This window comes from Cucurbita moschata, unplaced genomic scaffold (genome assembly GCF_002738365.1).
Source record: "Cucurbita moschata cultivar Rifu unplaced genomic scaffold, Cmos_1.0 Cmo_Scf00024, whole genome shotgun sequence".
NCBI classification, from domain to species: domain Eukaryota; kingdom Viridiplantae; phylum Streptophyta; class Magnoliopsida; order Cucurbitales; family Cucurbitaceae; genus Cucurbita; species Cucurbita moschata.
Genome location: NW_019268540.1, coordinates 54,268 through 65,948, shown reverse-complemented (window position 1 = coordinate 65,948; position 11,681 = coordinate 54,268). Strand labels below are relative to the sequence as shown.

Here is an 11,681-nt window from a genome sequence, read left to right as displayed (position 1 = left end):
CTCCCTTTTTTTTTTTTTTTTTTGTCTGTCTGTCTTGACAATTAAATTTGTTCATAAAAAGGTGAAACGTGAAGAACTACAACTGCCTTTGCTGATTCTAACCTTCCATCACAAGAAATCCAAGGCCACCTTTTTATTATTTTTCAAATACTGCTTTATATTGACTACGTTAAACAAAACCCCTTTCTTATGTAGAATGATTTCTATGCACCATGCCGCTTCCCCTTTTAACTCGGATTTATTGGATCTGTTAGCGTTTAATTAATATAAATGAAATCAAACCAATTGTCTTGATGCAAATCTTTGTCATAACATAAAATTATTTGAAGTTGAGGTGGCTTATGGGATGAGTGAACTTATAGCTTGAGATTATGAAATTTATGTACCCTAAATATAAATTCAAGTTTCACAAATTAACCATCTATTTTTTGCTTCCTATTTTAATTTTTTTGCTTCGGTCAAGATTTTCCTTCTCCTCTTCCACCACTTAATCGTGGATTTTTATTACCAATTTGTTTTTTTGAGAAGCCGAAGTGATCCAACTGTGAAGGAAAGCTTTATAATTATGCCGTCCTTTGCCTTCTTGGCGTCCATTTGGCGGCCATGCATTGGTGTGTGGCCCACTCTCTTAACCTCCGCGGCTTATGATATCACAATCTTTGCGTACAAGGACTACCCACCCCTTATTATACTCTCACATTAATTTTAACTAAAAAAAAAAAAAAAAAGGCTTTGCTTCAGAATTTATTTTATCATTTTATTATTTTTATATTAATAATACGCACGACGACGGCGGGTGAGGCAAGCGCAGGCCGGCGTGGCCTTGCATGCGTGACACGTGTGAAGGAAGATTGACCTGTGATTAATAAATCATTAGATTAGAGGCGCCAATTAATTGACACCACTTATAATTTGTTTATGCTGTATTTAAGTCCAATCAATGTACGTTGTATTCTGTATGTTCTTGGATTTAAGGATGAGTGACTTTTTTCTAGTTTTTCAGAAATTCGTTAAATGGTGTTTCCTGAAACAAGGTTTTCTCTTCGTGGGTTTCTTCACAACTGGGAAGCCCACGGGGGACATTGCTCTGACATTTGGAACAATGAAAGTTGACTTTTTTTTTCCCTTTATTTTCTTTTAAAATTAGAGATTAAAGGATTCGAATTCATAACAAAATGCTTTGAAATGGAATTTGAAGATTTATAAAATCAGCATATATACTCAGCTTAGAATTGTTGGAGACTCTTTCTGATTTCAACCAAATAAATAAAAAAAAAACCCAAAGTTGAGGAATTTGGTTCTGTTGTAATTGTTTATTTTAATTGTCAGAGTCAATTCTTTTTTTTTTCTTCTTCCAAAAATAAAAAAACAATAATAAAAAGAAAAGGGGAAATTCTTCGACAAAGCTAATGTCGCATTTATACTCCTCCTTTTCCTCTGACCCTTTCCACCAAAAAAAAAAAAAGAAAAAGAAAGAAAAAAGAAAAAAGAAAAAAAAACAAACTCACAACTGCATGGGTTGCTCAATGATGGAGCGTTTAAAGTTATTAAGCAAAAGAGGCAGAGTATTATTTGGTAGGCTATTAAGTAACACAGTTAATTCCCAAATGACTTCCAGATTTGGATTTCATTTCTTTCTCTGCGTCAACTAACAACAAGTTAAACGCCGATTCAGTTTGTTTGGTCTCTTTTTGGCTTATGATTTACCGACCACAAACCTCAAAGCTACAACACCTTCTTCTTCCTTTCATGGTTGTTATTCTGACATGGGAAAGCAGACAAAGGAAGGTGTCTGAAGCGAAGATAAAAAGATACGGACTCCTTTAAGATTTTCTCCTCAAGTAAGGGAAGGTGTTGCAGCTGCTGCTGCTGCTGCTGCTTTCTTCATGATCATCCAATTCATTATTTGAAATCTCCGTGAGTCCACTGGAGCCTGAAGATGAAGAAGAAGGAGCCAAATTCAAGTCTGTCTCGCCCCTTTCCTTTCTCATGAACTCATAAAACACAGGCTTCCCAATCCTCCTTGCCTTTCTGTTGCTTATTGCGTCCTTCTCCTCTTCGCTTTGTTGCCCATTTCTTTTCTTCAGAAATATGCGACACAGAACCCAATTCTCCATTGGAGCCACACAACTCTGCAAAATCCACCAATACAAACCAATAATACCCTTTCCAACCCAGCCTATGAACCACCTTTTCTATTTTATTAAGCATATCATACCCCATAACCCATAACTTTTTAAGCTCATTAGTACTTCAACATCATATCAGCATCATTTTAAGCTCAATATAGTGCAATTTAACATGATATCTGAGCAATGTCCTAAACATTTTCATCCAAATGAACAAAGCCCAGAAGTTTAAATCACCTGAAGGGTGGTTTTTTCCTGTGCGACATTAAAGCAAACCACTGGTGGAGAAGCGAGACGGTACTCGTGCATAATCCAATCGGTTCTAGACCCATGGGGCGGCTTTCCTCTATAGAAAACCAGAGTTTTCTTCAACCCCACCACTTGGTTTGCCTTCGAAGCCAGAATTTGTTTGTCGATTCCGGTGGCCTTCCAATACCCCGACGCCGCCGCTCTGTTTGATCTGTTCCCATGTGGGTACTTAGCTTCTCTCGTGCTGAAGAAATACCTCTCTTGCTCCATGTTCCCTGAAAAAAAAAGAAGAAAAAAACAAATTCCCATTGAATAAAACAAACCTAAACAAAATCCCAAGTCCCAATTTAGGCGAAATTCCGAAAACAGGCGTTTAAGAAATTGGGGGAAATGAAGTGGTTTAAACTAACCAGGCAAATCCCATGGATCGGCCTTGCAAACGTCGACGTCAGGGATGATTGAGGCCGGTAAAGGGCAGGAAAGAACCTTCCGGTTCAAGTATTGAAGCACAAGCTCTTCATCCGTGGGGTGGAAGCGGAAGCCAGGGGGCAATCGAAGGACGCCATTTTTGACAAAATTAAGCTTCTCCATCGGCGCCCAAGAAGAGGAAGACGAAGACGAAGAAGAAGAAGAAGCGTGGGAGGGTGATGAGGAAAGTGAAGGTTCTTTATAGTAATGGGTGCGCTGAGAAGAGAGAAAGGAAATGGGAAGTGGACGCATGTTTTGGCGTAAACAACACTCAATCTCCCATTTTCTTTTTCTTTTTCTCCTTTTATTATTAATTTTTAAACCCAAACAACCCATTCCCATTTGAATTTTGCAATCCCTTCATTATTATTAAAATTAATTAGGTTATTTTTTGGTAATTAAGGAAGAAAGAAAGAACAGAGAATATTTGTTTGAATAGTTGAAGAATGGTTTTAACATATTTGTTGTGTGCCTCCTCTCGGCTCTCATCTCGCTCCTTCCTTGCCTTCATTACTTGACCCTCTCCACCACATCTCAAACTAACAGGTTATTGTCATTGTTTTGTTATACATTTTGTTCCATCACAAGAAATTTCAAGTGTTTTAAGTTTCTCATGATCAACTGGAAGCAGAGGTGTTGGGGATGGGTGGGTGGAGGTGTGTGTGTGTGTGTGTGTGTGTCTCTCTCTCTCTCTCTCTCTCTCTCTCTCTCTCTCTCTCTCTCTCTCTCTCACTGTGTGTGTGTGTGTGTCACATATTACTATTACTATTATTCTTATTATTGTTATTAGGTCAGCCCAAAAGGTAGGAGGTAGGTAGGTAGATGGGCTATTTGTCCAATCCATTCTCTCTTTTTCTTTATTCTTCTTCTTGTTGTTTCAGTTTTAGGAAGAAATGAAGCCTTTTTGTGTGTGAGAAAGATAAAGAAACAGAAATGGTAGTGTTGAAGGGTACATGTAAAAAACTCTTTTTCTTTCTTTACTCAATCAAATGGGAAATGGGAAAGAAAGGAAGGAAAGATCCACCCGGCATGGGCTTTCCCTTATTTGTAGACAAATAAACAAACAAACAATTTTATGCTTTGCTTTGCTTCGCTTGCTTGTGGGATTGGGTTTTAGATGTCAACTTCATAAACTAGCATCAACTTATTTACTTACTCTTCACTCCACCCTATCAGCTCTTAAAGTTGTTGTATTATTAAAACAAGCAATCAAAAACCACTTGTTTACAGTAAATACAAGGCTGTTTACAATACGCAAATATAACCACTTTTTTTTTCTTTTTCTTTTTCTTTTATTATTATTAGGAGAAGATATGTGTGTGTGCGTGCGTGTGTGTGTGTGGGAGGCAAGGAAAAGCAAACCAAAGCAAACCAAAGAAAATGAAAGCAAATGGGTCGGGTGCATGATTTTGAGGTCACTTACCTACCAATCCTCCACCTCTGTCTCTTCATTCAATCTCTCTTTCTATATAAACCAAATATCATCTTCTTCTTCTTCTTCTTCTTCTTTAAAACAATATCCTCCATCAAACACACAGAGAGAGGGCTTAGGGTTTGCTGCCCAAACCCACCCTCTGCTTTGTGCTTCACAACAACACAACAACAACAACAAACATCAACATCAACATCAACTCAACTCTCCTGTGCTGTTCTTCTTCATTTGCTTAGAGGAAGAAACAATGGCCCTTTTTCACACTCCCCATCTCTTAGTTTTCACTTTTGGCATTCTTGGTAATCATTCAACCATTCCCTAAAACTATCCTAACCCACAAATATATCATTATTTTAAAATAAACTCTAATAATGCATTAATGGCTTCTCAACCAACTTAACTTAAAAACTTTTCATTTGCAGGTAACATCGTTTCCTTCTTCGTCTACTTGGCTCCTTTGTAACTCTCTATCTCTCTCTCCCTCTCTCCATATTTCCCTTTCAAATTCTTACCACACAAAATGTGTATATTTAGATGCTCTTCTTTTTTTTACAAATTCCATTCTCTCTCAGGCCGACATTCAACAGAATATGGCGAAAGAAGTCGACGGAGGGCTTCCACGCGCTGCCATATTTAGTAGCACTCTTCAGCTCCGCCCTGTGGCTCTTCTACGCCTTCCTCAAAACCAACACTTTCCTTCTCATCACCATCAACTCCTTTGGCTGCGTCATCGAGTTTCTCTACTTCCTCCTCTTTATTCTATTCGCCACCAATCCAATTAGGGTCCGTTTTCATATCCAACTGCATTGCTACCATCTTAAATTTCTGCCTTCTTAACAACTTCTGTGATTTCGATTCTTGTAGATGATGACCATCAGACTGTTTGCTGTGATGAACATGGGGCTGTTTGGGTTCATCCTTCTTGCCATTCACTTCATTCCTAAGCCTTCAAACCGTGTTCAAGTTATGGGCTGGATTTGTGTGACCGTTTCTGTCTCTGTTTTTGCAGCTCCGTTAAGCATTCTGGTCAGCATTTACAATTTGTTACAAATTAATTTAAACCCTTCCCTTTTGTTTTGGTGTATTCAATATTTGGTTTTCTTGTTCAAAGTGGAAATTATTGTGTACTCATTTATTTAGTGCTGTGTTGTTTTCAAAACTTTCCCATCATGCTAACATTTCATTTCCAAATCATTAACTAACATTTTGTCTTATATGTAAAACAACACAACTTACTCTCTTATATTATTTTACAATACTAGATATAATTTTGTATCCAGTAATCATTAGAATTAGAGTTAGAGTTAGAGTCAGAGTCAGGAAGGAATTTGGTCATTATATATCTTTTTTTTTATGGTGCAGAGACAAGTCATTCGAACAAAGAGCGTTGAGTACATGCCATTTACACTCTCATTCTTCCTTACATTGAGTGCCATAATGTGGTTTGCTTATGGTGTTTTCTTGAACGACATATGCGTTGCCGTAAGTGTTGTTTGATATCAAATGTATATTAATCTAGAACTGAACTGGAAAAGGTATTAACTATGGTTTTGTACTTTTGGGACAGATTCCAAACGTGGTGGGGTTTGTATTGGGGTTGGTTCAGATGGTGGTGTATGCACTTTACAGAAAGGGAAGAATGGAAGAAGAGAAGGTAGCAGAGGAAGTAAAAGGCAGAGCAGTGGTAGCTGAGGTTCATCCTGTGAAGGCCAACGGAAATGACGCACAAAAGGATGTAATGATAATAATAAAGGAGGAACAACTTCATGAAACCGCAATCAGCTGTGACAAAAGCAATATTAATCAATCTCCACTTTAGTTCTACCTTACATCATCATCATCAAACTTTCTGTTGTTGTTGTTGTAATTTCTATACCATTTGGGAGTGGAGTGAAGAAGAAGATGATGATGATGATAACATCAGCAACAATGGCCCTTTCCTTTTACCTACTACTGCTATTATTGTTACCTTTGCTTCATTTCTTCTCTTATATATCAACTATTAATCACATCCCATTTTCGTCTCTTTTTCTGTGTCCTTGCACATTTAATTATATAGTAATAATATTGTTAAATGATTATGAAATGATTCCACGCTCACCCATCACATCCCCCATTATGAGAAGAAGAGAGTACCAAAATTGGCTGATTCAAATAGTTTTGTGCATCTCTTTTGGTTGTACTCTGCAGAGTTGATCATACAGGACATAAGCAAATCAAACAACCCGACCCTCACCTTTTCAATTATTTTTCCTTTTCCTTCATTCTCAGTCTCTCTTTCTACAGTCTCCTCCACCATGCTTGCCTTTACTTCTTCTTCTTCTTCTTCTTCTTCTTCCTCATGTGTAGGGTTAATGGAATTCATAAAACAGGAAAATTTTAACCCAACAAAGTTCAGAAAAAGTACTGACCAAGTCCCCAAGGAACAACCCAACCCCTACATCAATTGCCTTGCTGCTCACCATGATGATATAGAAGCCTGAATAAGCCCTCCTAACATTCCAACTTATTCCGTTCTTCCCCGACCAACCCAACCAAACATAGTGCAGGAATGAAGGAAGGAAGGAAGGAAGGAAGGAAGGAAGGAAGGAGACAAGGTAACAGACCTGCTCATGCCTTGTGCATCTCTTCCTCTAACTCCATTACTTACCCATTCGAACCATCAAAACTGCCTTGTGCGCTCTGTCGCCTTTTTTCTCGCCAATTCTCTCCCCACATCTTCGCCTCAGCCACTGCACGTTCTCTCTCTGAATCCTTATTCAAAATCCTACCATTCTCCCTTGGGGACTCGTCCTTCCCCGGACCATCCAACGTCCACCTTCGTTCACATGCTCCCCCGTCTTCATTCTTTACTGCAACTTTCTCGTCTCTGTTCCGTCTTTCGTCCCGATCACCAGAACCTCTCTGAGCAGCAGCAGCAGTACCTGAAGGAGAACTTGGATCGTAGGATTGATTTGCCAAGTATGACAGGGCAGTGACCACGTCTCCAATCAGCGGACGGGCTGCAGCCTGTTCTTGGGTACACATGGATGCCACAGCTAGAGCCTGGTACAGACCTCGCATGGGATACCGCCCCTGCAACTGTGGATCAGCCAATTTTGAGAATCTTCTGCGGTCATTAAAAAATGGGCGTGCCTGCATTGCATAAAACAAGAGTAACTATAATTAGCATGCAACAAAACACTGTTGAACATGCCTAAAAAATCAGTACACATATCATCAGGCTTACCCATGTGACAAGGTTCTGTTCGCCTTGGGGCCGGGTGCTATCAATGGTTCTCCGTCCAGTTATCAACTCTAAGAAGACAACACCAAAACTATAAACATCAGACTTGACGGTCAATTGTCCGGTCATGGCGTACTCGGGAGCACAGTAACCATAAGTTCCCATGACCCTGGTGGAAACATGAGATTTATCTCCAACAGGGCCAAGCTTGGCAAGGCCAAAATCAGAAAGCTTTGGATGGTATCCTTCATCAAGTAATATATTGGAGGATTTGAAGTCTCTATAAATAACTGGAGGGTTTGCCTTGTCATGCAAGTACTCTAAACCTCTGGCTGCACCAGCAGCTATTTTCATTCTTGTGTTCCAATCTAGGGGTTCCTTATCAGGTGGAATTTCTGATTAAGAAAATAAAAAACATAACTAAGTTTATCATCGATCTGCGACGAAGAAGGCTAAAAATATGCATAGTTTTCTTGAGAAGTAAAATAACATTGGTCATGGAGACAGTTAGAACAAGAAGCTATCCCTAAATCCAAGAAGATTGCAGAATCCCATTCCAATTGGCAGTATAAAGTAAGAAGAATTACAGACATCCTTAGAGAGACAGAGAGACAGAGAGAGAGACAGAGAGCTTTATCAGAAGGTAAACATTTAACAAGGAAGACAGCATGTGTCCAAATTGGTAAGCCCTAAGCTAAGAATAAAAACATTAAGAACCATTCCTATTGGTTCATTCTTTTTGAGAGGATAAGGAATGTTATTCTAATTCTCCCATTTTAGTGCGGTACTTGCTACTGCCATCTTTTCTTTTTAGTATTATTTTATCCCATTTTCTATCTACTTTTTTGTAGGTCTCACACCAAATTTCACTCATCAGTAAAAACAACATCCATCATCATAGTTCTCTACATTTAGATTCTGATTCTAAAGTAATTTCGATAATGACAATATTAAAAACTTAATCTACTTGTTATTATTTCTCTTTTCAATTGACTTTTACTCCACTGCTACCTTATTCCTATTTTTATTAAACAAATGATGAATATATGATCAAGCATGTAACAGTAACAACACTCTTTTCATGGACATTTCTACAAGGTAATTTCACATAATATGCACATAATTGAAGTAATAGCAGTTACATTGACGATAGGATCAAATAGCAGCCCCTGAGCTTCATTTCAAATTGCAGCTGAATCAGAGTAGACATTCTTACAAAAGAATGAATAACATTGGAAGCAATTCATAGTTATGAACAGAGCAAATAAGTGAACAAGAGGTCCTCTTTCATATGCGAAGTCATTGATTAAATACAAATTTATGTCCATAACTTCCAAGAACTAAAATGAAAAGGTTTGTTTCAATTTCACCAGTATCTGTTGAATTGCACGTTATAACTCAAATAAGTAATGTGGATCCATAAAATCTATTTCAGCTCATAACATGGAACTGTACTTCAACCCAGTAGTCCCCTGGTCTAACTACTAGCACGCTCTTTCATCAGATAGAAGGGTCTAGCTTTAGGGCAATTAGTAGTCTAGCTACAATTTGACGTAGGTTGAGAATCCTTGAATTTAAACGGCAATCTTAATTAAAGTGATAGAAGATGTTATTTTCCAAGAATCAACAAAAATCCAGTCTCAACTCGACCCCATTACAATATTATTTTCCAGACTAAATCCAATCGTAAACTAACAAGCAAAATGGAAAAGTAGTAAGAATCACAAAAGTGCATCGATGAGAGTTTAGACCAGACCTAAATTAACATACAAGAATATAGAAAAGTAGAAAAGGCATACAAGAATTCGAACCTCTAACTAAATTGTAGAGTGTTGGATAAAAATAATTCCTGACAAAATTATTCACACACACACACACACACACACACACACAGACACATAGTTCATCATAATTATAGGTTTTCAAGTCAGCAGAAAACTTTACCATGAAGATGATCTTCCAATGATCCCAAAGGCATGAACTCATATACAAGAAGCCGTTGATCCCCATCTGCACAGTAACCAATCAGATTCACCAAATTTGGATGATGTAGAAGGCTAAGCATGAGAACCTCCACTAGAAATTCTCTGTTTCCTTGAAGACCATTCCTATCCAACTGTTTTACAGCAACAATCTGCAACAACACGTATAAATCAGAAATTTGTATTGAAAGGGGACTATTTGGAAATCAAAACTAATTATTTTCATCCCTCCCACTTCACAAAAATCAAGGATAAATGCAAAAGACAAAAGATCAAATTTTCAGTGGAACTAAAGCTGCCTGTACTAGGTAGAAGAAACAATTTGGTCGTATTGTGTAGACTGATAACCCAATGGATTACTTTGATGCTTTAGAAACATAGACGCATAACCTGGCCTGAGCTTTCGAGGCGCCCTTTGTATACACGTCCAAATCCTCCTTCCCCAATAAAACACTCAGGTCTAAAATTCTTGGTTGCGATTGCAAGCTCCCGGAAAGTGAATGTTTGAGCAGAAATATTGACAAGAGGCCCATCCTTGGGATTCTGCTGTTCCCTTTTGGAACCACCATTGCCTTTTGATCTAAGTTTGTCTATTCCTGCAAGCAAACATACCATCAGAACAAAGGGCAGTCTTCCTACCCCATTCCAAGGTTTAGGATGAAAGGATTTTGAGGTATTAAAACTCCATAAGGAGAAAATATGATGAAGTCACCAGTGCAAAGTGAAAGAATCTAACACTGCAAAACCCTATTAGCTATCACACAAACATGATTGATGCAGAATACAAAAATTTGGATGAACACGATTGCCAGATTTAGTCACCTAACAAATAATTGATTGCGACTCTGATCCCTATCTATCTATTACAAACCAATCACTCAGATACATCATACTACAGAATTCACCATGATTCCTCAAACCAAAAGAACACAAGTGCATCAAAGTTAACAAAATCTGCTGGGGTCCACTGATAGTAGCAGCTCCATATATTTTTCTCCACCAAATCAAAACCTTTGATAGACTAACAAGAAGCAAGCAAAGGAACAACAACGAAGAATCGTATAAACTAGATCAAGAACACGCAGATTTTGCAGAGAGACTAGTGAGATCAAGAACGAAGAAGAAGAAAGAAACTAACCAGAAGGCAATTTGGCAATGTTGGGTGGAATCATTGGATGGTGTTGCTTACCATCATCGCTTTCCTTTTCGGGATTCAGCTTCTCCTCTTCCCTCGAATCGAAACAGGGAAAACAGCCCATATCCTCAAATCAAAAACCCAATCTTCAAAATCCTTCTACTACACCCCAAAAACACAAAAGGAAATGGAAGAATTGATCTCAAAGGCTCCCAGACTCGATCACAAACTCACAACCCAATCCAATCGAATTGTCACAAAGAAATCACGTCATGGGTCAGTCCACAGAACCTTCCCCCCGATCGGGTAGGTGAAAAACGAAGAAGAAGGCAGAGAAAGAGAGAGAGAGAGGGGAAGTAGAAGAACGTGTAGAACTGCGAATACAGGATGTTGAAGAGACGAGGGCGAGGGTGGTAGGCGAATAGGCGAGGTTTCGTGTGAGATAGATTGATTGACTGGGTGTGTACAGTGAAAATGAAAAGGAGTTGGGAGAAGAGCCGGCTTTGGTTTGAACTCTACTCGGCATCGGGCACGCCCATGTAATTACAGCAACCCCATTTATTCAATTAACACAAACAGAATAAAAAATGGGCGGAAAAAATCCCATCTCAATTCACAGCTACTGTGCGGGTGTGTGCGCTATGAATGTTTGAATAGTGATCCAATTATGCATCATGCCCCTGGATGGGTTTGATGGGTGGTGATGTTAGGAGATGGAAAGCGGGTTGAATTGAAGCAGTGATAAAAGAGCGACGTCAAATGGCGGGACTGGCGGCGGATTCCACATTCAACTGATGTGTTTGTTTATTGAAAGTTTCACTTTTTGTTTTATTTTTTTTACTTAAATTATCTGTTCCTCAATTCTTTTCTTTTCTCGCGTTCTTCTGACGCTGATTTCAAATCCACCAATCGCCACAATGTCCACCATCGCCATCACCATCCCCTTCATTTCTCGTTTTTGCTTTTATTTCCAAAGTATATATTTGAGTGATTGATTTTGGTTTGGTGTTCGGAATAAGTGAAGACATTCAGTAGCAGTAATTTTTAATTAAAAAAAAAA

At 38.5% G+C, this 11,681-nt stretch overlaps 3 protein-coding genes across 4 annotated transcripts; 1 reads left to right on the top strand and 2 right to left on the bottom strand.

The window, feature by feature from the left end:
- Positions 1-1,544: 1,544 nt before the first annotated feature.
- Positions 1,545-3,073, bottom strand: LOC111461101 (NAC domain-containing protein 83-like). The gene is made up of 3 exons (XM_023104581.1): positions 2,789-3,073; positions 2,367-2,653; positions 1,545-2,132 (listed from the first exon to the last, which is right to left on the bottom strand). The coding sequence occupies exons 1-3, from the start codon at positions 2,967-2,969 to the stop codon at positions 1,824-1,826; spliced, it is 777 nt and encodes a 258-aa protein (XP_022960349.1). The 5' UTR covers positions 2,970-3,073; the 3' UTR covers positions 1,545-1,823.
- A 1,288-nt stretch (positions 3,074-4,361) lies between these two features.
- Positions 4,362-6,364, top strand: LOC111461102 (bidirectional sugar transporter N3-like). The gene is made up of 6 exons (XM_023104582.1): positions 4,362-4,577; positions 4,701-4,737; positions 4,851-5,061; positions 5,143-5,304; positions 5,641-5,760; positions 5,846-6,364. Exons 1-6 carry the CDS (start codon positions 4,526-4,528, stop codon positions 6,095-6,097), a joined length of 834 nt encoding a protein of 277 aa, XP_022960350.1. The 5' UTR covers positions 4,362-4,525; the 3' UTR covers positions 6,098-6,364.
- A 47-nt stretch (positions 6,365-6,411) lies between these two features.
- Positions 6,412-11,382, bottom strand: LOC111461099 (serine/threonine-protein kinase PBS1-like). 2 transcript variants are annotated; one of them, XR_002713526.1, is made up of 6 exons: positions 10,625-11,382; positions 9,877-10,082; positions 9,449-9,638; positions 7,508-7,899; positions 6,720-7,413; positions 6,412-6,616 (listed from the first exon to the last, which is right to left on the bottom strand). XR_002713526.1 is itself a non-coding variant. In XM_023104578.1 (5 exons), the coding sequence occupies exons 1-5, from the start codon at positions 10,743-10,745 to the stop codon at positions 6,925-6,927; spliced, it is 1,398 nt and encodes a 465-aa protein (XP_022960346.1). In that variant the 5' UTR covers positions 10,746-11,382; the 3' UTR covers positions 6,412-6,924. The 2 variants fall into 2 exon arrangements, 1 of the variants encoding a protein (XP_022960346.1); XM_023104578.1 differs by having other exon boundaries at positions 6,412-7,413.
- Between the last annotated feature and the right edge of the window lie 299 nt (positions 11,383-11,681).

Excerpts from the sequence above, each read along its gene's own strand:
- LOC111461101 (XM_023104581.1), bottom strand. The coding sequence starts at position 2,969 with ATGGAGAAGCTTAATTTTGTCAAAAATGGCGTCCTTCGATTGCCCCCT. Across the intron at positions 2,654-2,788 it reads CGATCCATGGGATTTGCCTG|GGAACATGGAGCAAGAGAGG; the intron begins GTTAGTTTAAAC and ends TTTTTTTTTCAG. Across the intron at positions 2,133-2,366 it reads AGGAAAAAACCACCCTTCAG|AGTTGTGTGGCTCCAATGGA; the intron begins GTGATTTAAACT and ends TGGATTTTGCAG.
- LOC111461102 (XM_023104582.1), top strand. The coding sequence starts at position 4,526 with ATGGCCCTTTTTCACACTCCCCATCTCTTAGTTTTCACTTTTGGCATT. Across the intron at positions 4,738-4,850 it reads TTCGTCTACTTGGCTCCTTT|GCCGACATTCAACAGAATAT; the intron begins GTAACTCTCTAT and ends ATTCTCTCTCAG. Across the intron at positions 5,761-5,845 it reads TGAACGACATATGCGTTGCC|ATTCCAAACGTGGTGGGGTT; the intron begins GTAAGTGTTGTT and ends CTTTTGGGACAG.
- LOC111461099 (XM_023104578.1), bottom strand. The coding sequence starts at position 10,745 with ATGGGCTGTTTTCCCTGTTTCGATTCGAGGGAAGAGGAGAAGCTGAAT. Across the intron at positions 9,639-9,876 it reads GCCTCGAAAGCTCAGGCCAG|ATTGTTGCTGTAAAACAGTT; the intron begins GTTATGCGTCTA and ends GTGTTGTTGCAG. Across the intron at positions 7,414-7,507 it reads AACAGAACCTTGTCACATGG|GCACGCCCATTTTTTAATGA; the intron begins GTAAGCCTGATG and ends TATGCAATGCAG.